The 26093-nt window shown below is 40.9% G+C and overlaps 1 protein-coding gene across 3 annotated transcripts in view; it reads left to right on the top strand.

Annotated features, from left to right (window-relative positions):
- The window catches only part of PAX5 (paired box 5), a 217474-nt gene that overhangs the window by 82020 nt on the left and 109361 nt on the right, over positions 1 to 26093 (top strand). For all 3 annotated transcript variants that reach the window (XM_081894529.1, XM_081894531.1, XM_081894530.1), the window contains exon 6: positions 3550 to 3725. In XM_081894529.1, the coding sequence (XP_081750655.1) occupies positions 3550 to 3725 (176 nt within the window). The remainder of the gene's footprint in view (positions 1 to 3549; positions 3726 to 26093) is intronic.

Below are 26093 nucleotides of genomic sequence, written 5' to 3' on the forward strand. Positions count from 1 at the left end.
AATTCCAGTTACTTTTTGCTTAGAACAACAACAACAACATACCCTTTTACACAAAACCCATTCACTAGAAAACTTGGTTCTCGCTGCCTTATTATGGCATTGAGTCCCATTACACAGACAAAAAATAATAATTCGGTGGTGTGACCTTCCCCCCACCCAGTACTGCTCACAAGATGCTTTCCATTTCACTATTTTTTATACAATATAACTCCATCTGGTTCAGTGAATGCATGGAAAATAATAAAAAGGTGACTGACTACCAGGTGCTGCAGGCTTGCCGTTTGATCGTTCCTATGTTGTTCAGTCAGCAATAGAACTGTAAATTCTAGGTAATTAATCAGTTAATGTATTTAGCCCTGCAGAATTATTTTCATCCGGCCTACTCAAATTTAGTAGATTTCAGTGGTACATACTTCTAAGAAAACATGTATAAGATTGCAGCCTTTGGGCACCTTTCCTCATGATTACACCTGTGAAAAATATGCCCGAACACTATTCTTTCTAAATGGAGATATCTACAAATACATAAATACAAAATCATTGCATCTGATGAAATGCTCCCCCCCCCCATGAACATCCTATTGCTGCAGACAAGAGTTTATTTACCTTTCCAAAAAAAGCAGTGATTTACTCCCACATTAATTCAGCAATAAAGTACTTGATTTCTGTGCTGTCTGCACTACTGTTTCAGTGAGAAATAAACTACTGCTGTTCCTCTTTGCTTTGCCCATATAGCTGAGAAGCAAGATGTTGGCTATCCCATAATCCTATTCAGTAAACAATAGAGCCTTTTAAAAGGATACTCTACCCATCTCTTTCTGCCCAGGAAGACAGGAGTAGTTACACTATTGCTGAAGTGTCCACACGATCTGTTAGCATTTCAGGGGAAATTGGAATAAATTATCGCTGAATCTTCTAGCAATAATTTAACAACTGCTAGGCAGACACATGCAGTAGTGGCAATCCTACAAATATATTCAACAGTCAATCAGCGGTAAAGTGCCAGGCTGTCAGAATGCCTCCAATGATTTGGCTTCTTCATGTTTGATTTCTTTTTCTTCGATTCTTAAAGATAGTGTTTAGAAGCTAAAGCAAACAAATATACTGGAAGCAACCAATTGCAATGAGAGAAGACTAACAGTTTGGATTATAGGACCATGTATGGAAGCGAGACTATAATCCACTCTGTTGCCAAAACCTGATGACAAGACCAACCTGTGCATACTGGTTCACTAAGGAATTGTGGCTGGGGTTGTGATTTTTTTAAAAATACAGTGGTACCTCAGGTTACATACGCTTCAGGTTACAGACGCTTCAGGTTACAGACTCCGCTAACCCAGAAATAGTGCTTCAGGTTAAGAACTTTGCTTCAGGATGAGAACAGAAATCGTTCTCCGGTGGCGTGGCAGCAGCAGGAGGCCCCATTAGCTAAAGTGGTGCTTCAGGCTAAGAACAATTTCAGGTTAAGTACGGACCTCCGGAACGAATTAAGTACTTAACCTGAGGTACCACTGTAAACAGACCCCTGTCCCTTATTCTATGCTTCAAAGAACATTTTGAAACACAGACATTTACAGCGTAATCCTAAACTTGTCTACTCAGAAGTAAGTCCTGCTGAATGCAGAGGGGCTTACTCCCAGATAAAATGGGGTTAGGAGTGCAGCATTAGCCATGCCAGGAAAAGCTCCCACAAATACATATATATATGGCAGGTTGCTGTTAGAGACACAGGGGCAAGGGTAGAAAGTAGTGGCAGGTGAATTTGTGATATTGCTGCAAATGGCCTGGAAGTAAATGCAGCAGCAATATGTTCTGACATCAGTAATCCATTGCCATGAGACGATGGCTACTGGTTTAGATGGCTTTAAAAGGGAATTAATACATTTTAATGAAGGGTAAATCTGCCAATGGCTACAAGACAGGATGGCTATGTGGAACCTCCTGGATCAGAGACAGTACTGTATTATTTTTCCACTTTTACTCAGAGAAGCTCACATGTGGTACACAGGGTATCTTCCATGCAAGCTAATCAGGCAGTCAGGCCTGATCGGGTTCAGCAGCAGAACTGCATCATGTACCTTCTGGTCATATCCCAGGATCATAGAGTTGTAGGGTTGGAAGGGAACACAAGGGTCATCTAGTCCAAGCCCCTTCAATGCAGGAATAAATGTGTAAAGATCATTTGCTCAAACTTCAACTCAAATTAATAATGCATTCTGTATGTGTATAACGTTGGGTAATTGATGAGTGTGCTCCATGAAAGCAACTGAAGGTGCAATGGATTTCAGTAAAGTAGAAGCAGAATCTTTTTTGTTTCCATTTCACCAGAAAAATGTAAATGCATGACTTTTAAAGCCCAACTGCAAATAATATTGGTTTAACCTGGAATTTTAAAACAAGCATTTCCATGCTCTGTTACCTGGTCGTTTGGTAACATGCAGCTTCCTCCCAGACTTTTAATTTTATAAGCTATGGTTGATTAAACCCAGCACTCGTTCTGCTAGACATGATATAATTTGGGAATGTGGGAAAAAAAGATAATCTGCTTTTTATATATTTGCACTTTTCCGCCCTCTGTGTGCCATAATGTAATTCTTACACAAGTTCAAGCTTCCCTCAGTGCAAGTACCTGAACAAATTGCCTTTTTGTCTCAAGCTAGCATGGTGAAAACTGAACAAAAGTAAAAACAATAGTTATTATTGGTGTCTACCATCAGTATCATGCCCACATGTACAAGATCACCACAGAATCCACAGATGGTTTTGTGCCGTTGGACAAAATTTGAACATTGTGATTAGATAGATAGATAGATAATACTTTATTCGGCTATAAGCCCATAAGAAACATTGTGATTATGTTGCCTGGATGTTTGAACAAGGTCCATTTACTATACCTTAGATCAGGTGTAGCCAACTTCTATATTTTCAGGGGATACTCTATTCTTCAAACCAGGAGGGGATGTGGCCAGATCAATCACTTTTGCATTCATACCTTAGATATTTATCTCTTTCTTAAATTGAAGCAACAATGCTCCATTACTTTTCAAATGAAGACCAAGATATGGCAAGAAAGAAATATTCACCACCACCCATACCACATTTTAGCATCCTGGGGGAAATTGCAGTAAATATTTTTCACTGAAATGTGCCCAGGATGGGTATATGACTATATATAACAATGTTATATTAACCATGCAGTACTATAGCTTTACTACAAAAGCAGAGCATTGTGCATTTTGGTGATTTTTGATGGATCTAGATTTTCATGCTGTTGGCTTCTATTACATATAATTAAGTATCTTCTATGATCAGCTATCCAGCTGCTGTATCATCTTAAAGCAATTCCCCATAAACTCTTCAAGGATTAATTTATCTTCTGAATGTAAGCAATGGTAACAGGAAAATTAAACAAGATACATTTTAAAATTGAAGCTGCCTATATTTATAATTTTTTATGTTATGCTGTTAAAAAAAAGAGAGAAAAAGAAATTGTGATTATCACTGTAATAGCTATATATCTGTTTCTGTATTTTTTTCCCTCTTGGAAAGGCATTCAGGAGTCTCCAGTACCAAATGGCCATTCTCTTCCGGGTAGAGACTTCCTCCGGAAACAAATGCGGGGAGATCTTTTCACCCAGCAGCAGCTAGAAGTGTTGGACCGAGTCTTTGAAAGACAGCATTATTCTGATATCTTCACAACAACTGAACCCATCAAACCAGAGCAGGTAATATTTGGAGCTGAAACTAATCTGCCTGAGTTTTGTCTCCATATCTGCTTCTAGGTCATCAACTCTTGTTCTGTATCTAGTCTTTCAAATTTGACGTTTAATATTTGGAACTGAATTTGATACTCTACAGTAACTGATAATCTGTATCTCATAGTTGTTGGCATCTGTCTGTCTTGAGACAATGGAGTGAGTCTCTGCAGGTGAAGTCAAACCACTATGTTAGCACCAAAGTGACTTCCCTGGGGCACAAGGTTGGGCAATGTGTATGGAGGTCCTGGGTTGCCCAGATGATGTGGTCCAAAAAAAGAGAAAAGCATCATGTTTGACACCAGCTTGGCTACAGGAGTTGCCAGAAAGAGGTGTGCAACACACCATCCAACCTTCTTAGGGATTCCACTCTGGATTTGTGTATAGAGTTTACTCCTTAGCCTTTTCTTCCCCATAAGATGTATCACAAGGCGGTGGAGGTTTAAGATCAGAGTTTCCCTTCTCCTAAATTGGCTACCTTCCAAGGTTGGTGAGCCCCATCTGCACCTCACTTCCCTCTATAGCACGTGCAGAAACTGCCTGCTTGACGGTTGGATTCATTATTAGTCTTGACTGCTCAATCTGTTGGAGTCTGTCTTCACATTTGTTTTGGAAAAAATAATAATTAAATTTTTATACTGCCATTCATCCAAAGATCACATGGTGGTTTACAATATAAAACCACAAAAACACACAGCATAACAACAAACAAAAACAATACTCCTCCACTTTTTGAAAAGCCATAGATTGTTTAATTAGCCAAAAGTCTGGGAGAAGAGGAATGTTTTTGCCTGGTGGCTGAAAATATACAGTAGTACCTCGGTTTTCTAATGTAATCCATTCCAGAAGACTCTTTGAGTTCTGAAATGTTTAAAAACCAAAAACTCAGTATGGAAGCCTCAAAACGGAAAACTCAATACGGAAGCTATGTTTCTGGTTTGACTTCTGAGGTGTGTTCAAAAATGGAAGCATTTACTTCCGGGTTTATGGAATTCAAAAACCAAAATGTTCAGCAACGGAGAGGTTCGAAAACCGAGGTACCACTGTATAACAAAGGTGCCAGGTGAGGCTTCCTGAGGAGAGCATTCCACAAGCAGTGAGCCACCGCAGAAAAGACCTACTCTTATGTTGCCACCCTCCAGACTTTTCACCTCAGATGATTGCATGGTCTGGTCGGGAAGAGATGGTCCATGAGGAATGCGGTCCTTGAGGTATTGTGGACCTGAGCATTTTAAGGTTTTATAGGTCAAAACCAACACTTTGAATTGGGCCTAAAACCTAATTGGCAGCTGGTGCAGTTGGGCCAGGATTGGTGTTATATGTTCAAATATCTTGCCCCAGTGAGCAACCTAGCCACTTAAGTTTCTGAACAATCTTCAGAGGCAGCCCCATGTATAATACATTGCAGTAATCTAACCTAGAGGTTACCAGATCATAGACAACAGAAGTTAGGTTGTCCCTGTCCAGATAGTTGTTCAACTGGGCCACCAGCCAAAGCTAATGGAAGGCACTCTGTGCCACCACGGCCACCTGAACCTCAAGCGAAAACAGAAGTACCCCTAAGCTGCATACCCAGTCCTTCAGAGGGAGTGTAACCTTATCAAGAGCAGGCAACCTCTCTTCCATCCAGTCTAGGAAACCACCCACTAACAGTGCCTCCATCTTATCTGGACTGGCTCTCATCCAGTCCCTTACTGAAAGTCAAGACAATGGTCCAGCACACCCTACTGGCTCCCTTCTGATGTAAATTACACCACACTCAAAAGTTCAATAGAACTTATTTTCAGGTGAGTATAAGATTGCAGCTTTTACATATTTTTACGTATTCCTAGGCTAAGGGGGTGATTTAATTCTGCCTGAATTACGCCCTGAGTAATTCCTCCTCATGTGCTGAGATATAGTATGGAAACTGCAGGATGAAGCAGATGTTTTGGCTGATGCTCTAAAAATGGAAAGTATACATTGACATAAAATTCCTAGAGTGACAGTTCTGATTATCATTACAGAGAAATGATCATCCTCATATTAAGGAGAAAAGGTTTCTGCTTAATTTATGGGTTTGCACTGAACATAAATCTAATGTATTTGTACAGAAGCTGAAAACATTCACACAATAGTATGCTTCATGGAAATATTAAGCTAATAAGTGCTCTGGTTTTTGCACGTGTGTGAAACAGTGAAGAGTGAAATGCTTTTGTGTACCATTAGGTGGAGTTCACTTTGCCATTGTTGTTGTTGGTGATACTTTGTTAAGACTAGCACAGCAGAAGCCCAGATCTCAGGGCATTTTACTTTTATAAGAAATACATGAAGTTGCCTTTATCAGGTCTTATTTAGCCCGTCAACTTCAGAGTATTGAAACTGAATTTAGAGGAAGCACCGTTTTGAGAAAAGGCACTGTAATAATTGTTTTATTGCGTATTTCAGACAACTTTTTAAAAAGTTAAGTAGTGTCTACAAGGCATATTATATGATCACTAGGAACCTCACATAGACCTAGTGAACACTGTAGCACACATCTGTTGAACAAAATATGATAACAACTCATTTATTTTTCACACAAGAAATGTGCGGTTCTATAGCAGGCTAACCTTTTTACTGGCCCAAGGGCTGCATTAACCTTTGGCCAACGATTCTGGGGAGTGAATTCCAGTGCTGCATGTGACCAAAAGGGTGTGTGGTCATTGCAGGCACCATATGTACTTACAGGACACATAGAGCTCCTTTTGCAGATCAGCTGTGGAAGGGAGTTGTTGCTCCTCTGTGCTCATGAAATTATCATTCTGATGTTTAGAGAGGGGGCAATTTGCATCTCCATCTGACCCTCAGGCTGAGATTTAAATAGGAAGTGATCTTACTATGGGGGATATAAGAAGTGGGTTCGCCCTAGTACCAACATGCTCTTAATCTTGTACATAAGTGAGCTGGAGTTGGGGTGAGCAGTGAGGTGACCAAAATTTCTTATGACACCAGAACACTCAAGGTGGTCATTTTATTGTTATTGGTTGAGAAAATGTTTAGAATCCTCTTTTAAACAATTGTCTGTGTTTCTGGAGCACATAGCTGTTAGCTTTGACAGTACAGATCACTGGGTGGCGGTAGTGGTAGTATGATTTCAGATAGCTGTTCCCCCTTCTGTTGATTAATGCTGCTAGAAGCACCATTTTGTTTGGTGGAATAAATCTACTGTACAGCAGCATGCAAATATGTATATGTATGGGGCCAAAAATGGAAAAGACTGAAAAATCCTAAGGAAATTAGAAATGGTATGAGAGATAGAAATACCAAAAGGCTTCTGCTGTTTTCCACAAGCATTGGACTGGTCTGGGAATTCCCCATAGATATTTGCTCCTAGAGCTTACACAACAGTTATACAGTCTTATTTACCTGAATGCTTTGGAGTAATAAATGGATTTGAAATAATATTCATAATAAACTTGATATATCTACCTTTGACATGTGAGGATATTTGGTTTTAATATTGGGTACCATTATGCTTACCCTAGTGGTGAGAAGTTCCACAGGTGTTTACCTGGGCCTTGTTTCCTTTGGAAAGCTCACTGGGAGGCTTATGGCATTTGTAATAGTTGAGTTTATTTACAAATACAAGGGCTGAGCATAGGCGAAACCACAGTTTTAACACTGCAACAGACAGCCAAAATCCACTACCCCACACCAGATCTCCACAAAGAGGCAGTTCTTCCCAAAAGGCACTTTCCAGAGCTTGCGGAGCCAAAAAATCAGCTGTCCCCTCTTAGTAGCCTGTCTTCCTTTCCAACCTAAACTGCATGGTCTATATTATTTCTTTTCATATTCAGACTTAAATTACATCATCCTTACATAGAAATGGGGAAAATAAAAGTAGAGGAAGGAAAGTGCCCCTTTCAGGACTTTTCAGATATATTCTAGAAAGCACCCGCGGGCCATTTAGCCAGTAATCTCGCTAACAAGAATATACCGTATTTTTTGCTCTATAAGTCTCACTGTTTCCCTCCTAAAAAGTAAGGGGAAATGTGTGTGCGTCTTATGGAGCGAATGCAGGCTGTGCAGCTATCCCAGAAGCCAGAACAGCAAGAGGGATCGCTGCTTTCGCTGTGCAGTGATCCCTCTTGCTGTTCTGGCTTCTGGGATTCAGAATATTTTTTTTCTTCTTTTCCTCCTCCAAAAACTAGGTGCGTCTTATGGTCTGGTGCGTCTTATAGAGCGAAAAATACGGTATATAGATCTTGCCAATTGACCACCTTTAATCAGTCCTGGCTCAGTTAATCTACTCCTGATGAAACCCCCCAATCTTAGCAATAATACTTTATTTCAATATGTAATATTTGATTAACAGTGTTTGATATTCAGAACTCACCAAGGAGTTCAGGATGGCATTCAAGTTTCCATTCTCTCCTGTTTTATCCTCACAACAATCCTGTAGGTTAGGCTGAGACCTAGTGACTTGGGATTGCCCAGTGAACGTCACAGCTGAGTGAGGACTTGAACCTTGGTCTCCCCAAACCTAGCCAGACACACTAACTCCTATACCACATTGACACTCTTCACATATTACATTCAAATGGTATTCATAAACTGACAGCTTTTGTCAGTTTACAGCTTGTGAGAACAGATATTTGACACTGGCCAAATAAAAACAACAAGAGTTGTTAACAAGTCAAAAGACCCAGAATTTTGAGGTAAAATTTCTCTTTTTTAAAAAATGTATTTTTATTAAAGATTTATTGGTTTACCAAAGTATGTGCAGTGTCTCTTTTTTCAAGTTACCTTTTCTACAGATCAGTTTCATTTGTTGAGATGTTAGTGTTGCATTAGGAAGAATAACGGGGAAAGAGGGGGGAGTGGTGAGTGGGGGCGGGGCCGTAAAATTTCTCTTTTGAAACTCAAAATTCAAATTCAGAATTCCACATTCAGAATTTGTATATGTAGTAATACTGGGAAGTTGAGCTTACTGTAAAGAAGAACGCTGTTATAGATGTAGGCAGTGCTCCCCCCCCCCCCGGGAACACTCAAGGGTACGCAGTACTGGCACCTCTTTTTGTTGTTGTTAAAAAGTGTGGCACTTACTATAACAACTTCATGGTGAGTACCGGCACCTATTTTTCTAGAAAAAGAATGTTTTTTTTGTGGGACCAAAAGTACAAAAGTAACTATTGTAATGAAACTTGTAACGTAGGAAGGAGAAATAAACTGTTTTACGAGGCAGATACAAATGACTTTCAGATCTGTAGATCTACCTGTGCTTGGCAGGGGAACAGATATATCTATTATTCCCCTTGCAAAAATTTTAATTTTACCCATGACTTATATGTGTGTTCCTGTGAATGAAAATGTAGGATGCATCCCATTTTGTTTTCGAATGATTAGCCTTAACTTTGCCTCCAGACCGAAAGCTAACAGTAAAGGAAAGTGCAAATAGAATTAGAGGGTTTTGGTTTTTTTTAGACACGTTTGTAACAGTTTAGTCACTAATATGTGTCTCTTTCAAGTAAAAAATACCTTTGGGTCTGTCAGTAGTTATCTTGGGAGGGGGGGAGGAGGAGCAACTTCTAAATCCAGCACGAGAAACACATCAGCAGCAGAGAAAACCTTCCCATATTTACTCTCAGTAGACTATTAAACAGCACAAGGCTATTAATTTGGATTTTGAGTCTTCACTAAAGCCCATAAAAGTGCACAGTTGTCGAATGGAGTTCATTTTAATTTCCTTTCAATCACAGTAAATTATTCAGGTGATAAATCAGCTGGGGCAACCTCCTGGCTGTAATAGAAACCCTAATTCCTGGCTAATTATCCAGCCCATTGCTGCCAACAGATCAATACCGCTACAAAATGGAAAGGGCTAAGGCCCTGCAATGGGCAGAGTGTCAGAAAGACAGCTGGGAACAGTGACATGTGTATGACCCCCCTCAGAGTTCAAAGGTCAGGGGAGGTTAAACTGCTATGCTGTCTCCACCCCCCCCTTTAAGGAATGCATCCTCTGCTAGTTGTTAATTTAATCCAGAATTGACAATATTTTCTTTAATTTTGGCACAGTTTTACAAAAATCTACAGCTGGTGAACCCACATTGTGGGATTTCTCCTGACTAGCTATATGCTTCTAACATGCTAATCTACTAGAAGGTTCATGTATATTTCAGATAGCACTTGCTGGGCATTGTGTGCAGTGGAATTTGGTTGGCTTCTACAGTGTATGTGTGTGTGTGGAGTGCAATACTTAGTAAGCTTCATAGTCTAGTACAGTGGTACCTCGGGTTAAGTACTTAATTTGTTCCGGAGGTCTGTACTTAACCTGAAACTGTTCTTAACCTGAAGCACCACTTCAGGTAATGGGGCCTCCTGCTCCTGCTGCGCCGCCGGAGCACAATTTCTGTTCTCATCCTGAAGCGAAGTTCTTAACTGGAAGCACTATTTCTGGGTTAGCGGAGTCTGTAACCTGAAGCGTATGTAACCTGAAGCGTATGTAACCTGAGGTACCACTGTATACAGATAAGTGCATGTAACCCATGCCAAATAACTCAGGTCTTCTGATGATGTCATTCATAATAATAATAATATTTTGATTAGTGGCAATATAGGAGAATATCTCCATTTAGCATTGTTCTCCCTATACCACATAAATTCCTGGAGTTAATTTCATATCTTCCTAAGATGGCAGAGATAATATCAGAATTGGATAGGATAATCATTTTTCTTGTCCAAGCCAGGAAATTTCAGATCTTTTTTTGGAAAAAACCCAAAATATTCCTTCACAGCAGGAGTTTGGACTAGATGATGCTTGTGATCCCTTCAAACTCTTAACAGTTCTATGATTCTTCCACCAATTTCCATGTAGCATTTGACTTGTCTTACTGATTCAAATAATATAGAGCTCTCTGTTCCAGTGGCTATCTGCTTCTAGTTATCTGGAGCTTTTGGAATAACCCTTTGAAAGCTGGAGCATCCTAGGTAGCTTAAGACTCTTTTGGTCCATTCTAACCCTATCATATTGATATTAAAATAGTTGTGAACAGTATCCAACCAGAGGCGTCAGCTTTTCAGAATGATTGAGGGGGCCTGATGTGACATTGCGAGGAGCCAGGCAGCAGAACAGAATGCCCTCTGAACAATGAAGGGGCCTGTCCCCCTAAAAAAAGTTGGGGATCCGAAAGTGCTTCAGCCCAAAGGACCTGGCGCCTATGTATCCAGCTAACTCGACCTCTCAGCACAAGGACTTCTGCTTGCACAACGGAATTTCCCTTCCTCCCCCAGCACTCCCTCTAAATCTGTTCTGTGCCCCGCCAAACCCCCAGAGCAGATTTGTTGGGGGCTTGAGGCGCATACCTTTCAGTACCTGCTACACAAGCCCTTGAGTACAACGTTGCTAACTGGCATTTTGTGCAATGTTCAGCTTCATGGACCACACACAAGATCAGGTTGTACCAGCATCAGAGGCCCACTTTGCATAACCAAAGAAAGCCACTTCCGACCTCGGGAGGAGGTGGTGTTGCGGGCTTCACACCCCCAACACTCACACGGAGGCTGGCTCCCAGCCCCGTGCGATCAGGGAATCCTCTGTCGCGTCATCCCCCTGGCCAGCCAATCGGCTGGCTCTGGGGGTGTGGCTTGCTGCATTTAAGGCGTTCTCTTTGCCGCCGATCAGCTGGATCAGCCACACAACATGTTTGGTTCACAACAAACAGGAGGCACATTTCACATAACAGCAGAAACAACCATTCTTTTAACTGGCCTTTTGCCTGTGAAAATTGTGATTTACAGCCAGTTTAATTGTTTTGGTTGCATTTCCTATGCAGGGATTACAGTTGTATAAATAGCCTATGAATGGTCCCTTTTAAGCATGAAAGCTGAAGCCTTCAAGGGATCTTATGCCCCCCCCCCATTTCTGACAAGCTGCTTTTGTGTGTGTGTGTGTGCAGTTTTCTTGGAGGACTGTATAAAAATTTCCTACACATTGTAGCATGTTGCAGCATGTCATGTTGGGTGGCATCAGTCATATTGTGTTATGTTATGTGACAGAACATAACGCAGCATGATTGATGCAGCCTGGCATGTTGCATGACAATTGGATTATGGTAGCTGAGAAGTATTATGAAAAGAATACCTGCTGGACGCATGTATGCAGCTAACAGGTTTTGCTTTTGAAAGGATCTCTACATTTGTGAAACTGTTTAAGCCTCCTTTGTGAACTTAGAAGCAGTCGTGTGCTCTCCATAACCTTAACAGCATGATCCCTAAGACATGCCATTTCAGCACACAAGCTCTTAGCATGGGGTGTCCTCTAATAACAGCCTAAGCAAGTCCAACATCACAGGACGTGAAGAGTCATCTGCAGTGTAGTCAAATGTGCTGGATCAGATGTGCTTCAATATTTCATTCAACACATTCTTATTTGTTTGCCTTCTTAGTAGCTTCTTATTCATGGATTCTTTCAGCAAATGCTTCTTGTCCAGGGTTTTTTGGGTAGATTGTATCAAAAATATATCAACAGTTGAAGCTGGTGAAGACAGTTTATATTCTGCTGCTACTGTTTCCAGCTGTTACTGAAAACCAACCCGTTCCAAATGCAGGAAACAACACATGTGCATGTTTTGCCCTATTTCCCTGGATATCATTGCAGATCCCAGTCTCAGGATATTTCATGTTAGGGATGGAATTTTCTCAAAATATTGAAATCAGAACAGAATTTTTTCCTAATTATTGGGTGAAATTAAATATCATGATAAGCAGCGGCGGAGCTTCATGCTCCAGCACTGGGAGGCGGAGAGCAGGCAAGGGCAGGGTTGGTGCACATCCTGGGGGCATGGCACGCCACCTGCAGGGGCGGCGGCGGGGAGGCAGCCGCAATGGCACCCTGCTGTGCTGGGGGTGGTGTGCTCTCCCTCCTCTTCCTCCGCCAGTGATGATAAGGCAATTGTTCTATCAGCTTAAGCATTTGGGCTTGCTAGTTGGACCAATCTCCCTTTCCTCCCCCATGTGTTGTTTCAGAGTTTCTCCTGACCTCACCCAGAGCCAGTTTTGGGGATCACACGGGGAGGAGAGGGGGAAGCCCATTTGCTTTAGCAGAAGTCCTTGCTCAGGACTTCATCTGATGGGATTCATTAGTAGTTGATTGGATTCCTTAGCCGTGCTCATGGAATGTCAGGAGAATAAAGTGTGTTTAATTTTTGTGGTTTCACTAAGAATATGAACTATTAGCACATATTTTTATATGCATTATTATATTTATAATATTATATGCATGAAGTGCAAGGTTTCTTAAAGTAACCAGCATAAAACCAGATACATGTAACAATGCATATACTATATACAATGATTTACGTATTACTATATATAAATTATGCTGCAGCAATATGGTACCACATGCAGCATGACTCACAGAAATATAATATACATATTTTCTGCAAATAATTTTGCAAGTACATAGACATTTGAAAAAAGAACCCAGCAATGCACAATCTGCTCAGATATAAGTGGGCATTTGATGCAAGAGGTAGTCCAGTGCAGCTGAAACTCTGTCAGCTCAGAACCTCCAACTTCCTAATGTAAATTCATTTAAAATTGATACAGCCCCTTCCATCCCTACTTCAAGAATGAAGAGGGAATACTCACATCCCACTCTTTCTGTGTAGTGGCTTGCTTATGAGGCAGATATTATGTGCTCTTTTCAGATGTTTCTAGTAATTCTGTTGTCCTGGGCTATATGTGTACCTAGCTCCTGACTGGATGAGAGGGTGCTACTCAAAAGGAAGGGAACCTGCACACTGTCCCAGCTGCATGGGTTCAAGAGATATGCATATCATAGTCATGGCTGAACTTCATCTATTTAGTCCAGCTAAGTTTTGGAACGGAGTTTCCTCTTCCTTCTCATATGCTTCTATGTTGGTATGCTTATTTATAGCAGAGAATACGGAGTGTATGATTTCAAATGGGGGCGAGAAACCTTTCTTTTGTCTAGTTGTAAAACTGTTGATTTTAAATTGGCCAATGTTCTGCACCTAAGAGCTCACAAGTGGCAACTCAGAAACTCACATTCAGTTTTACACAAGCATGCAGTCTGTCACTCATTTGCACATAGATGTGCAAACTTATGCAAATGTATATAAATATGAATCATGCATTTTTCACACATGTACTTTCACTTATAAGCGTGTACACACACACACACACACACACACACAATCACTCACATATGTAAGCTTTTATGTACACACAAATCCGCTTCATCTCTGCCCACCAGGTTGTTTGAGCTTTCCTTGGAAACATTTGAGTGAGATGACGTGACAATGTGTCTTGGGCCAAATCAAATTCAACCCAAATATATTTAGGGGCTCTGAACATGTTGGTAGGAGCTAGTTAGAAAGAAGACATTATTTGAGACATAGGCCTGGGATTCCCTGCACCAGGTCCACAGAGGATATAGCTTTTCTACAAAATTTTGTTCATATACATGAGGTATAAGCTGCTATATAATCAGAATTCTCAAAGCAAACACAGATTAAAACAAACAAAATTACAGCAACTGAACAATACAACAAATACAAAACCACTTCAGAACAGGGGAAAAGAATTTTTGCAGCAATTAGTAACGTACTCAGGGAGCTCTTCATGCTCTGGTCCATGGGGTCACGAAGAGTCGGACACGACTAAACGACTAAACAACAACAACAACAACAACAGGGAGATTGCCATGTAAATGTTATGAAGCACAAAACTCTTGCACAAATCAATGAGAATGATTAGGGAAGTTTTTAATATTCGATGTTTTATTCTGTTTTTAATCTGTTGGGAGCTCCCCTGAGTGGCTGGGGAAACCCAGCCGGATGGGTAGGGTATTATTATTATTATTATTATTATTATTATTATTATTATTATTATTAATGGCGGTTGTTGTTGTTGCTTGTTACATTTAACAGCTTATTAAACACTCCTAGTGTGTTTTCCTTCTAAACCAATTACATGTCGAAATCCATGCACAAGCATTAAAATAGCCCGTTCCCAACCAATCAAAAGAAAACTAGAAAGATGATAGCTGTGAAGAGGATGGTTCCTTTCCTAGCATTCATATCGCTGACAGATAGCAAATGGCAACTCTATAAGTCCCCAATGTCATAGATAGTAGTGAAGGAAACAACGGACTCTGCACATGAACTGAGGCAGAGTAGTGATTTACTGGCCATCCATCAGATTTTCAATATCATGTCAGGACATAATATATGAGTGAGATGAGTACAATATAATTGCTCACATAGTCTTTGTGCCTTTGGAAAATAATAGAGCCAGGGAGATCATCCATGCAGTTTACAGTGTGTATGTGATGTTCACTACTTGCACTCAGAAAATAGATATAGAACTGTCTGCTACTGGGCATTATAACACAGACAACACAATACTGCTTTATATGGATGCTTCACTTTACACAACATTGACCTACTTCCTGCTGTCTACATTAACCCTACAGGAGAGTGAAAGAGAAATCTATAAGCAAATAAACTTGCCTGTTGACTTGTATAATGGGAAGCTGTGATAACCCAGAGCCTACTAATTTAAACGGAAAGTCTTTGTGCTGCATTGCAATTGAGTTTCGAAAATGGCAAGAAATATTGCACTCAGTCTCAGCTAACGGAACAATCCTGCTATATTCGTTCAAGGCATAACTCTGCAATTATCTGCCCTTTTGTTTCTGAATAGACCAGAATAGAATTCTCCCATGTTTAGGTCTGTAAATTGCTAATACTCTCCAGCTCATTTTGTAGGCATTTCCTACATTTATGAGGCAATTTACACTCCAAAGGAACATATTTTTAAAGCAGCATTTCTCATATAGCCTTTAAAACATGGTGTATTGAGGTAGTGCTAAATTATTTTTAAAGACATTTATACAACTTGGCAGTATTATTTCAGACTTCGTTGAATGACTGAGGCGAAAATGTGTCCCAGCATTGAAAGCTGCACAGCAGAAGTGGTCAGACTTCATGCTTGTGGAAACAATTTTGGGATTTTTTTCCCTACACCCCATGGTCCAACAACTGCAAAATAGTAGCTTGGGGTGGCAGGTAAGCATAGAATTAAGAACCGGGTAACAGAACACATACTCAGCCCAGTAATTTGTTTTCATTACTCAAAGAGAGCTCATATAGTTGTATTTAGTGTTAGTCAGAGTAGACCCACTGGAATTAATAGACATTACTAACTTAATTCCTTTGGAATGTATCCAGCTAAGTCCTACTCAGAATTGATGCATTGAAACTAATGAACCTGTTAGTCATGTCCATTAATTTCAATGGGACTACTCTGTCTAATGTTTGACAGAGCCCTAACATTTCAGTGGATCTATTCTGAGTACAACTTAGTTGGATGCGACCCATAGTATTTTAACACTAAAACCCATGCTTGGTTTCTCCCATACTTCCTTAGTCTTAGCAGCTTAATTTAGGAAGCCTAATTTATGTTGTTGCTATTGTTTTAACTCAGAGTCAGTAGATCATCCAGGTGTATATTGGCACATCCCAATCTACCTTCTCCTTCCTGTGTTCTAGAACCTGTGGACACTTGAATATGGCATAATTTAGGATCTTCTGAAACCATCAATATGAGGGTCTAATAATATGGCTATGTTGCACAGTGTTAGTACTAGATTTGGCAAATCAGAACCCATCACATTGGTTCTGACCATGACATTCTATGGACTTCATTAGGATTTAGAACACAGAAACTGACATCATAAATGTCAGTTTTTTGTACAGCGTGGTCAAGGTTTTGGCCAATTTTGAATAACTTTACTGTTTTTGCTTCTGGTTGTGTATTGACTTTATTAGTTTTACTCTGTCTGGTCCTATTGTTCATTTTTATGACTTTTCTGCCCGCTTTATTGTGTTATTGTTTTATCAACTAGTTTTTAGAGATTGTGGCTTTTTATTGTCCAAGCCGTTTTACTTTTTTTATGGTATACTTGTGATGCTGTAGTTTTTGTTTGTAATGTGTTAAGTTTTATTTGACTTCAGCTATTTGAACGTTGGATTTAATTTTATTATCATTTTAAATATACAACCCCTTGAATGAAAGGTGACATATAGATGCCATAAACAAACAACGCTAAAGACTTATGTTTGTTCAGATACAGGATTCTGCTTTCAGAGGTAAAAATTCTAGCCAAAATATGTTTCTTAATTATGTGCAAAAAACCCATCAAAATGTTACGTAGTGTGTGTGTGTACACACACAAATTTTTATTACGCTTTCATAAGTTTACTTCAACACAAAATAAATTTGTCTTTTTCTTCTTTTTCTTTTATGTCCCATCCCATTTTCCATGGTGTTTTTTCCCCTCCCCTACTGCTGTTAGTTTTGCCAATTCAGTATAGTCCATCACCTGTAAGGGCATTAAATGAGACTTGCAGAAATATGTTTAAGAGAAAAGAGTTGAACTGCTGGAAAAAAATACACCCTAAGACAAACTTGGAGTCTTTACACATAATAAAAAGCCCAGATTCTATTCTCAGTGCTATATCTGTGCTAGTCCTGATTCGACAGCTGTAGAGGATTGCACCAACCTCTCATAATGTGTATGTGTTTATGGATGGATTCACACAACCATGGTTTCAGTTACCGATCATTTGGTCATTCATGCAGCATTCTGATCACATGTGTCAGAACTGGTTTTCAAAACGTTACCTAAGCTGAAAAGCAGGTTATAAATTGCCTAAATAAATAAATACAGTGGTACCTCGGGTTACAGACTCCACTAACCCAGAAATATTACCTCGGGTTAAGAACTTTGCTTCAGGATGAGAACAGAAATTGTGCAGCAGTGGTGTGGCAGCAGCAGGAGGCCCCATTAGCTAAAGTGGTGCTTCAGAATAAGAACAGTTTCTGGTTAAGAACGGACCTCTGGAACGAATTAAGTACTTAACCTGAGGTACCACTGTATGGGAATAATGCTGTTCTTTCTCTCTTGTGCTACACACAGCTAGAACTCTTGACAGAATGAAGTCTAGCTGTCCTCTATGAAAAGAGAGGGGGACTGCCAGTATGAGCTCAGGTTTAACTTGTTTCTTGGAGTGCTTTAATACGATGTTGTTGTCCCTACCGCTTAATGATTATATCTATGAGAGTTTTAAAAACAGATAAATGCTTCTGAGGATGCAGAAATTTACAAGATGATGCAGGGATGGTGCATCCTGCTTGAGGTGAAACAGGAACATGGCAGGCCCCTGCCGCTGCCCTGTCACTGCCCCTCTCTTACCTGCGTTGGCACCCGTGAAGTGCTGGCCATGGTGCTGGCGTCCTGTGAGATCTTGTGAGCTTTATGAGAACTCATGAGATTTTAGTGAGATCTCATGAGATCTTGCCAGTAACCGGTGCCTCTTCTCCACTGATGGCAGAGAGCTAGGTAGTGGAGGTAAGGTGAGGTGGGCACTGCACCCTGGGCTTCTGCTGCTTGAGGTGGGCGCCTCACCCAGCCTCCTAGTATTTATAGCAAGCAGGCTTAACCAATCCAGGCCTATTCTGTTCATTGTCTGGAGAAACCCCAGCATCCATTGCACTTAGAAATTTTTTTTTAACTCTTTCAAATCCAGGCAGGTTCCACATGAGATATAAAAGGACAAACATGAATCTAATGCTACTTTTAGTCCTGCTCTAAGGCAACTAGGCTTTACCATAAGGTGCCCCAAATCGTCCTAATTGAACTTTTTTGCTAGATGCAGTAGAGAAAGCCTGTCATTATCATTTGCTACTTGCTTACGTCTTCCACTATACTCTTCTAGTAGATGCATCTCTCCTTTCTTCACTTTGTGGAATGACTTGTTGGCCTTCGCATCCATACGCTTATTACTGCATAGTACTGTAGTTTAATTGCATAAAGACACATAGTATTGCATAAAGACACATAGCATTTCATGTTACTTAGAAACAAGTGGAGATTTGTAGAAAATAAAACAAAGCCCACTGTTGTGTCTATTTTGCTCCTCTTTCTTTTTCTTTTCTCTCTTTCTCTCATATGTGTAGTTATATCTGCATCCTGATATTTTCCCATCAACATTCCTTTTATTTTTATCCTCTCTCTCTCTCTCAGCATGATTTTCTCTCTCTTCTTTATAAACCTTTTCTATCTAACATCACTGCACTATATATTCATTCCCCACTTAGGCTCAGAAATTGTTGCCTCCACCTGTTTTTCTACCATGAAGCCCACAACAATGGTGAACAGCTAGCTACAGTTTTTCAAACGTGTATACATTTCAAACCTGCTATTACTATCCCAAAATTCTAATGTTTGTCCAAAACTTTGCTCAAACTTCCCTGCTGTTGGCATTCTTCTGCATCCTGAAAGTGTCTTCTGCTGATGAAAGGGCTGATTTACACACTTTGGTGCATTATGTTGCATGAAAAGAGTGAAAGTATAACCAGAGATGTTCTACTTATGCAAGAGCTTTGTGCAATCTCTCCCAGAAATATAGATGCATGAGGACTGCTATAGAACCTACCTGCTATAACACTGTGTGAACTCTTGTTTAAATATTTGTAGAACAGCACTAGAAGGCACTAGTGCTCTTCTGCTCATGCTTTTTTGGAATCCAATACAAAATGTGTTCTGCGCATGTTCAAAATGTATTCAGTATTGTCAGGTTCATTTATCTCTCTGTACATGGTCAGAAATGTGGGCATGTGCACTTGTTGCCTGTTTGCTGTTTCCCCCTAAAAAAAAACCATTGTCACCTGTTTAGGTAACTTTATTTTTTAATAGCCTTTTTGAGCAGAAAGCTTGTTTCACTCATTCTCTGCCTTCTCTTCCTAATTCCCCCACTATGTTGTGTTGTTACTCAAATGACCCTTTCCAGGCCCGTGCAGAGGGGGCAGGCAGCTGGCCCCACTTGCCCTGGGTCTTAGTGGACCGGCCGCGAATTAGCTGCTTTTTTGTTCATGTTTATAACTTTATTCTAACAAAGCTCCCACCCTGAGCCTCAGACAAGCTCTGCATTGGCTTGACCCTTTCCCTTGTTCTCACATGTGTTTTCTGACTGAGCCATTTCCCCAGTGCTCAGTCTTCTGCATGCACCCTACCCTCAACTGCCTGCCATTGCTTCTTTTATGTGCCCATGGAGACCCATCACCCTTGATGACTCCAGAGACCTATTCCTGCTGTCTCCTTCTACCTGTTTTTGCACCCAAGTACTTTTAAAGGGGCCATAGCCCTAGCAAAGCGATAAATGCTTGATAATGCAGTTCATCTTTCTGTGTGAAATAGCTGAGTTTCAGATAAATTCTCTGGTCTCTTATTCAAAAAGTAAACAAATGTCAACAGCAAACACTGCCGCCACAAGTGCCAATAATTTTTCTGCTATTTCATGTATTCCAGTGTTCATTTTGGAAATCTTTGGTTTGTGTATGAGAGAGTGAGTGAGAGTGTGCATGTGATTTACGGATCTGTGGCCTGTCACATGTCTTTAAAATTACAGTGCCCATTTTCCGCCGAAATAATTTCTACAAAGAGTGGCTCCTATTACAGCAAGAGGAGCGTGGACGTCATGATTTATTATTATTTATGGTCCCAGGGCCTTGTTTATGCACGATGGGTTAGGTGCGCAGGATAGAAATGCCATTATGCAAATGACATTGAATGTCCTTACCGAGCCTAAATAATTTTTGTGTTGGACGATTAAACCTCATCTGTTATTGATATGGGCTGCAGTCAGGCTATTAAAGAGTCCCAACAGTACTTACTCCCAGTAATGGGAAAATTGAGAGGAAGAGGCTAAACAATTGCCTCAAGTGTGCTGTGATTGTCTGGTAGGAGTGGAACATAACAAACCTCCTGAATGGAAATCGTGTTCACTACTTAGGGATAAATAAAGAAGGGAGAACACGCAATAAATTATACTTTGTGATTTGAATCAGTGCACTAGAGAATTTGTGTACGTTCAATTTGTTTATCTAAATATTTTGGGGGGGGGTGTTGGTGGGAGGGGGCTGTGTTTGAAATTGCCAGTGGTGGCCTGCATACAGTGTTATTGTGCGCTCTCTCTCTCTCTCTCTCTCTCTCTCTCTCTCTCTCTCTCTCTCCCCCCCTCTGCTCTGGAGGAGCGGGCTTGGGGGATGAGGGGGGGAAACTGGGGGATGGACTAGAGAACCAATCTTCTTAGTGAACAAGGGAGCTACGTCGTCATTGCTCCTTTCTTTTTTGACACAGCTGTGCGGTCACATTTTGATCAGTGTTGATAGCTTATGAATTCCAAAATTGACAAAATTTACAGAAAAATGAGGATAATCCATCTTCCTTAGCAGCCTGTCAGGAGCTGGCTATACTTCATAATCCTCAATTACAGATGCTATTTTCAGACATTTACATGCAGATATTAGGAGAAAATGAAAATGAGAAACAAAGAGAGAATGGAAATGCAGCTATTTATATGTATAAAAGAAAAACAACAGGTAAATTCTAGGCATTTAGATTGGATTTGGGGGTCCCTTTACAAAAGACTCTTAGTGACTGTAATATATTTGCAGATTTTAGTAGGAAATGCAGCATATATAGCTTCAGCACGCAAATAATAAGGTTTAGGTCAAAAACAGGTCAGTTATTCTGAAGTATCAGAGTAAATGTGTTCATGGCAGGGTGCACTAAATAATTCCCACTCTTTTAAAAAAGATCTCCAGGGAGTGTCGTGATTCTAATTGGATTTGGGTGAAAATGAAATACAGCTGCTAATTTTTTCCTCCAAAAATCTTCTGCAAAGGGGAGATTTAGAAATGTTTTGAGTGACAGAACACAATAATAACAGGATATTATTTCAAGTGTTATATGGAACTCCTGCGTTTTTTAAAAAAGTCAATTGACAAATGTTATGTAAAACAAAGGGGATTTGGAATACTGCCATAATTGGCTGTGTAAATAGGATTTACCCCAAAGAAAAATTAGTGTCATTGATAGTGCAAGGTGGAATTGAAAATGTGATGTAAATGATAGATAGATGAGGACAGGGGTGAGGGGAGGACTCATTTTTGATAAATGGTCCATCAGATCCTTGCCAGTTCAGATCTGGGGGAGTCAAGGAGGAGGCTTTGGTAATCAAATTTCAATTCCTATAAAATTTAAGACAGAAGAGCACCAATGCCCATACAGCTGTACATGGCACAGGGTTTCTGCAAAACTGGGGAGATTAATTAGAGTTGCTTTGGATTAAAATCTGTGAACCATGTCAAATGTTACAACCGCTCCCCCCCCCCCCCCGCTTTGTGGCCTGACAGCAGAGCTTTTGTAGAAAACCTGGTTGCTAATATAATCCTTATATTTTCCCCACTCAGTTTGGGCAACACAACATTGCTCATGGCTGTTGACGCAATGAAAATGCAGACAGTTCCAGTGCAACATACAGATAATTTCTAAATATGTTAATTTCTTGGGTTTAAAATACTTTCACTACATGTGTGTATCAAGAAGTACAAAGACATCATAATAAATATATTTACCAACATTTTTATACAGCAAAAAGGGATATTCTTTCAACAGAACCATTTTGTGTTATTTTAGATCCAGTCATATTTGGTAGGGAAATGTGAAGAAATTGATCTTTGTGAATTCTGATATCAATTCTATATGCAGATAGAAGCTTCTTTCTTCACTGGCACTCCCCAAGTGATCCAATGTAGTTATTGGATCAAAAAGGTACCAGTAGACCCGCTCACCTCTTCGTGAGTGGCTGTTGCATGCCGGGGTCCATGGCGCAAGCCCAATGGATATGCTTACATCTCCTGCTGGCTGTGGGGAGTTAAAATTTGCCTGCCTGTGGAATTGCCCAATCACAGGCGGACAAAGTTAAGGATCATGGGGAGGGTGGGGCCCAAGTGAAGACCCACTGAGGGTTTTCACTTGGGTCTGCTCCCTGGCCTTAGATAAGGCCTGCCTCTTTTTTTCAGCACCGCAGTCATGCTTTTTTCTGAGGGGCTGTTTCTATTTGATGTATGTCATAGGACAATCCTATCTCAGAATTGACCCCAGGACTGGCAGTCAGCAGGTGGGCTGACTGATTGTGAAATTACCCAATGCCTAAGCCAAAACACTTGCACCTGTGATCAATATAGCTGCAGCCTGTTTCAATCCAAGAAAATTGTCCTGTGTCTCTGTGATCATATCTGCAAGACATCCAGGTGGCAGGCAATATGCACATTTTGAGGGAGAAGTACATTTGAGGGGAAATATGTTTAAGAAATTATTTAACCCTGCAATCCTAGGGTCCCTTGGAAAGTGCCCCTTTCCAGGGCCGGTCCATCCATAAGGCAGGCTAAGGCAGCCACCTCAGGTGGCGGAATCCAAGGGGCACCTCCGCTGGAGAAGTGGCTGCGGCATCTTCTGGGTTTCAGAGAGATCTTGAGAGGCTCTTGCAAGATCTTGAACCTAGAAGCCACAGCCACATAACCCTGGTAAGCAAGGCTTCAGTGGGGTGGCAAGCGGTGGGGCTGGTGTGTGCAGTGCTCCTGCTGGGTGGTTACATTCCCATTTCAGGCGTTGAAATGGGACAGGCCTCCCTGTCCCTCTCCAAGTGTGGAGAGAGTTCTTACTTTGGAGAGAGAAATCCAGTGTTGAATGCCTCCTCCATGCTGCCATGGAAATCTCTACAGTCTTTACCAACGTTGGAGCTCTGCCACCAATAGGGCTGAAGATGGGGCGTGCCAGCAGCAGATTAGGGGAAGGCTACCTATCTGAAGGCTGTAGTCCTCCAACCTGCCTTCAAACTAGAGAAGAAAGTACTCCAGTCCTGGAGCTTGAGTAGTGGATTTCCCTCCTATCGGGAATGAGAGGGAAATGGTTGCGCCTCGAGGCTCTCAGGACTCACCCCCGAAAATAACTTCACTCAGACACATATTTTAGTTTTAAGTTTTTGGGCAAATTTTGGCCACAACTTTATTGAAATTACAATCACGTGAGCGGTATTGGTTTGGCATTGACTCCCGGCTATAACTGACTCCACCTCTCTGGGTGATAGTCTAATGGGGTAAACCAAACGAGGGAGCAACGTCGATGTGGACCAACTGAAGCTCACCCCGGGGTTCCTGTGGTCCTGGCATGGCCCTAGACCCTCAAGCGGGCTTCAGACGAGATCCAGGTCCCCCAGATTCCTTTAACAGAATACCCAGTTCCTGGAGGGGCAGGTGATGGCCACACCTCCCCTCCCCTCAATCCAACTGAGCCAATGCCTAACCGCCAATTTACAAGTTGTGACAATTTGCTAAGGGGTAGGCAAAAACCAAGTGACTAGAGCCAATGTGCCACTTGGAAAAAAATCCTACCCAGCCCCTGTTCCAAAACAGGCGACCCAGACCAAAGCAAGGCCAGGTGAGAATACCTAATTCTAGGGAGGGAGACAGGTGTTCGACAACGCAGTGCAACTGCCCCTACTTGCATGAGTCACGCTGGTGCTTTTTAAAGCCCCTGAAATCACGCCACCCTCTGGGGATTGGCTAAAACAGCCTGGTGTGATCCAGGGGCTGTGGCCAGGGCTTTTGCTATTCCCCCCACCAATGACTCCTATGGGGGGGGGGAATCCCAGGAGCCCATGCACAACCAGGACTCTCTAATAGGAGGGTCCCATTTAAAGATGCCTATAGAAAGTGCACAAGCAATTGCACTCTCCCCACTGACATTCAGAGGATTCTACCCAGCAACTGTCATTCAGAGGATTCTACCCAAGGCTTTCTTTTCAGTTGGAAGTTGCCGGAACTGAGGTTGGTGCCACTGTCGTTATCAGAGAATGAGGGAGGCATTGGTGGTGAGTTCTGGCACCTCTTTTTCTATAAACAATAGCACTGATTATACCACCTCTGATAACAGTTGAGGGAGGAACCTGTTGGAGCTGGAGTTTTGCAGAGCAGGTGGAGAGGCCCTATCTCACTCTCTTATGACCAGATGGAATGACTGCTGCAGATGACAGTTATGGGTGAACACATGTGAAAGTGACATGGACCAAAAACAGAACGAGTTACACATCTCAAAAATACAGTAACAATAGTACTATGTCAAGTTTTGTGGTTCCAAAGTATGACTTGTATATTGATGAAAGATATCAAACATGGCTAACAGAGAGCACTTGGTCTCAAATTTCCAAAGAGACACATATTTGGGAATGAAGACCAACCATATTATATATAAGCCAAACAAGAGAAAATAAAAACTGTTCTTTTTATAGTGATCGTTTCAATTGGAATACTGTTTTCCTTCTTGCTACAATGTTAAAAAGAATAACTTCAGAAGGCAAAGAGAATGGGGAACCATTCAAATGACTCAACAAACAACTACATTTGCAACCTGTAAAAACTGCTTCTCCATATAAGTAGTGCATCACAAATTGCATGTATGTTTTTATGTGCCTTTCCAACAAGCCTCCAAATTATTGTAGGCAATAATTACCTGATGATGAATTTGTATAAACCAATTATTTTGCCTATATTTAAAATAGGGCATGGGGATTTGGAATCGAGGATACAGATACATTGGCTGTCGAAATAAGAAAAATGAATTCTTTGTGGGTATAATCCAGGGATTTCATGAACCGGATAGAAAAGTGTTAAAGTCTATGTGAGGAAAAAGGGGGGGGGGAACTTACAATATACAGTATTTACCTCTACTGTGATGTCACAAGGTCAGATGGGCAACCAGTTTTACACGGCAGGTAGCCTACTTAATATTCGGTCTGTTTGAACAGGTCACTCACTGTTGGAAGTCTACAGTAATGGTGAAGTGCCCCTAATCTAGCATCTATTTTCACTTGCTGGAGATGAGGGGAGTGAATTTATAAGCCATGGAGAATGCGTTGGTCGGGGATCTAACCTCTTAACTCTCCTCGGCCTCCAGGGTCAGAAGAGTGTTTTAAATGAAAGCTTATATTGTATGTTGTTGACAATATTATTTGACCCATGTCTCCAAGGCCAAAATCAACATCTCTTTTGTGTAGACATGTTACTGGAAAAAGTGATCTAATAAACAGTAAAGATGCCATTTTCCTTCTAGATCTTTTTATGTTCTGTTCTACATCTAATGCAAGTTTTGTACCATACTTGAGGAAAAGGTTTTGCGCTAAGCACTTAGGAGCATAATCTCCCAGCAGCTGCAGCTGCACATTCCTCATTCATCTCAATAGGGCTTGTGCAGGAGAATATACCAGAACACTTTGATTTATATTATATTACTACATTACATTACATTACCTGCCCTTCCTGCCAAAGTAATCCATGGCAGCAAACAACAAGTGATAAAACAAATAAAAAATATTAAAAAAAGAAAACACATACACCTTAAACATCTTTAAAACAATTCTAATGTAGATGTAGACTGTCCCCTTATTT

Source organism: Podarcis melisellensis (genome assembly GCF_964234715.1).
Source record: "Podarcis melisellensis genome assembly, chromosome: 17".
Taxonomy (NCBI): Eukaryota; Metazoa; Chordata; class Lepidosauria; order Squamata; family Lacertidae; genus Podarcis; species Podarcis melisellensis.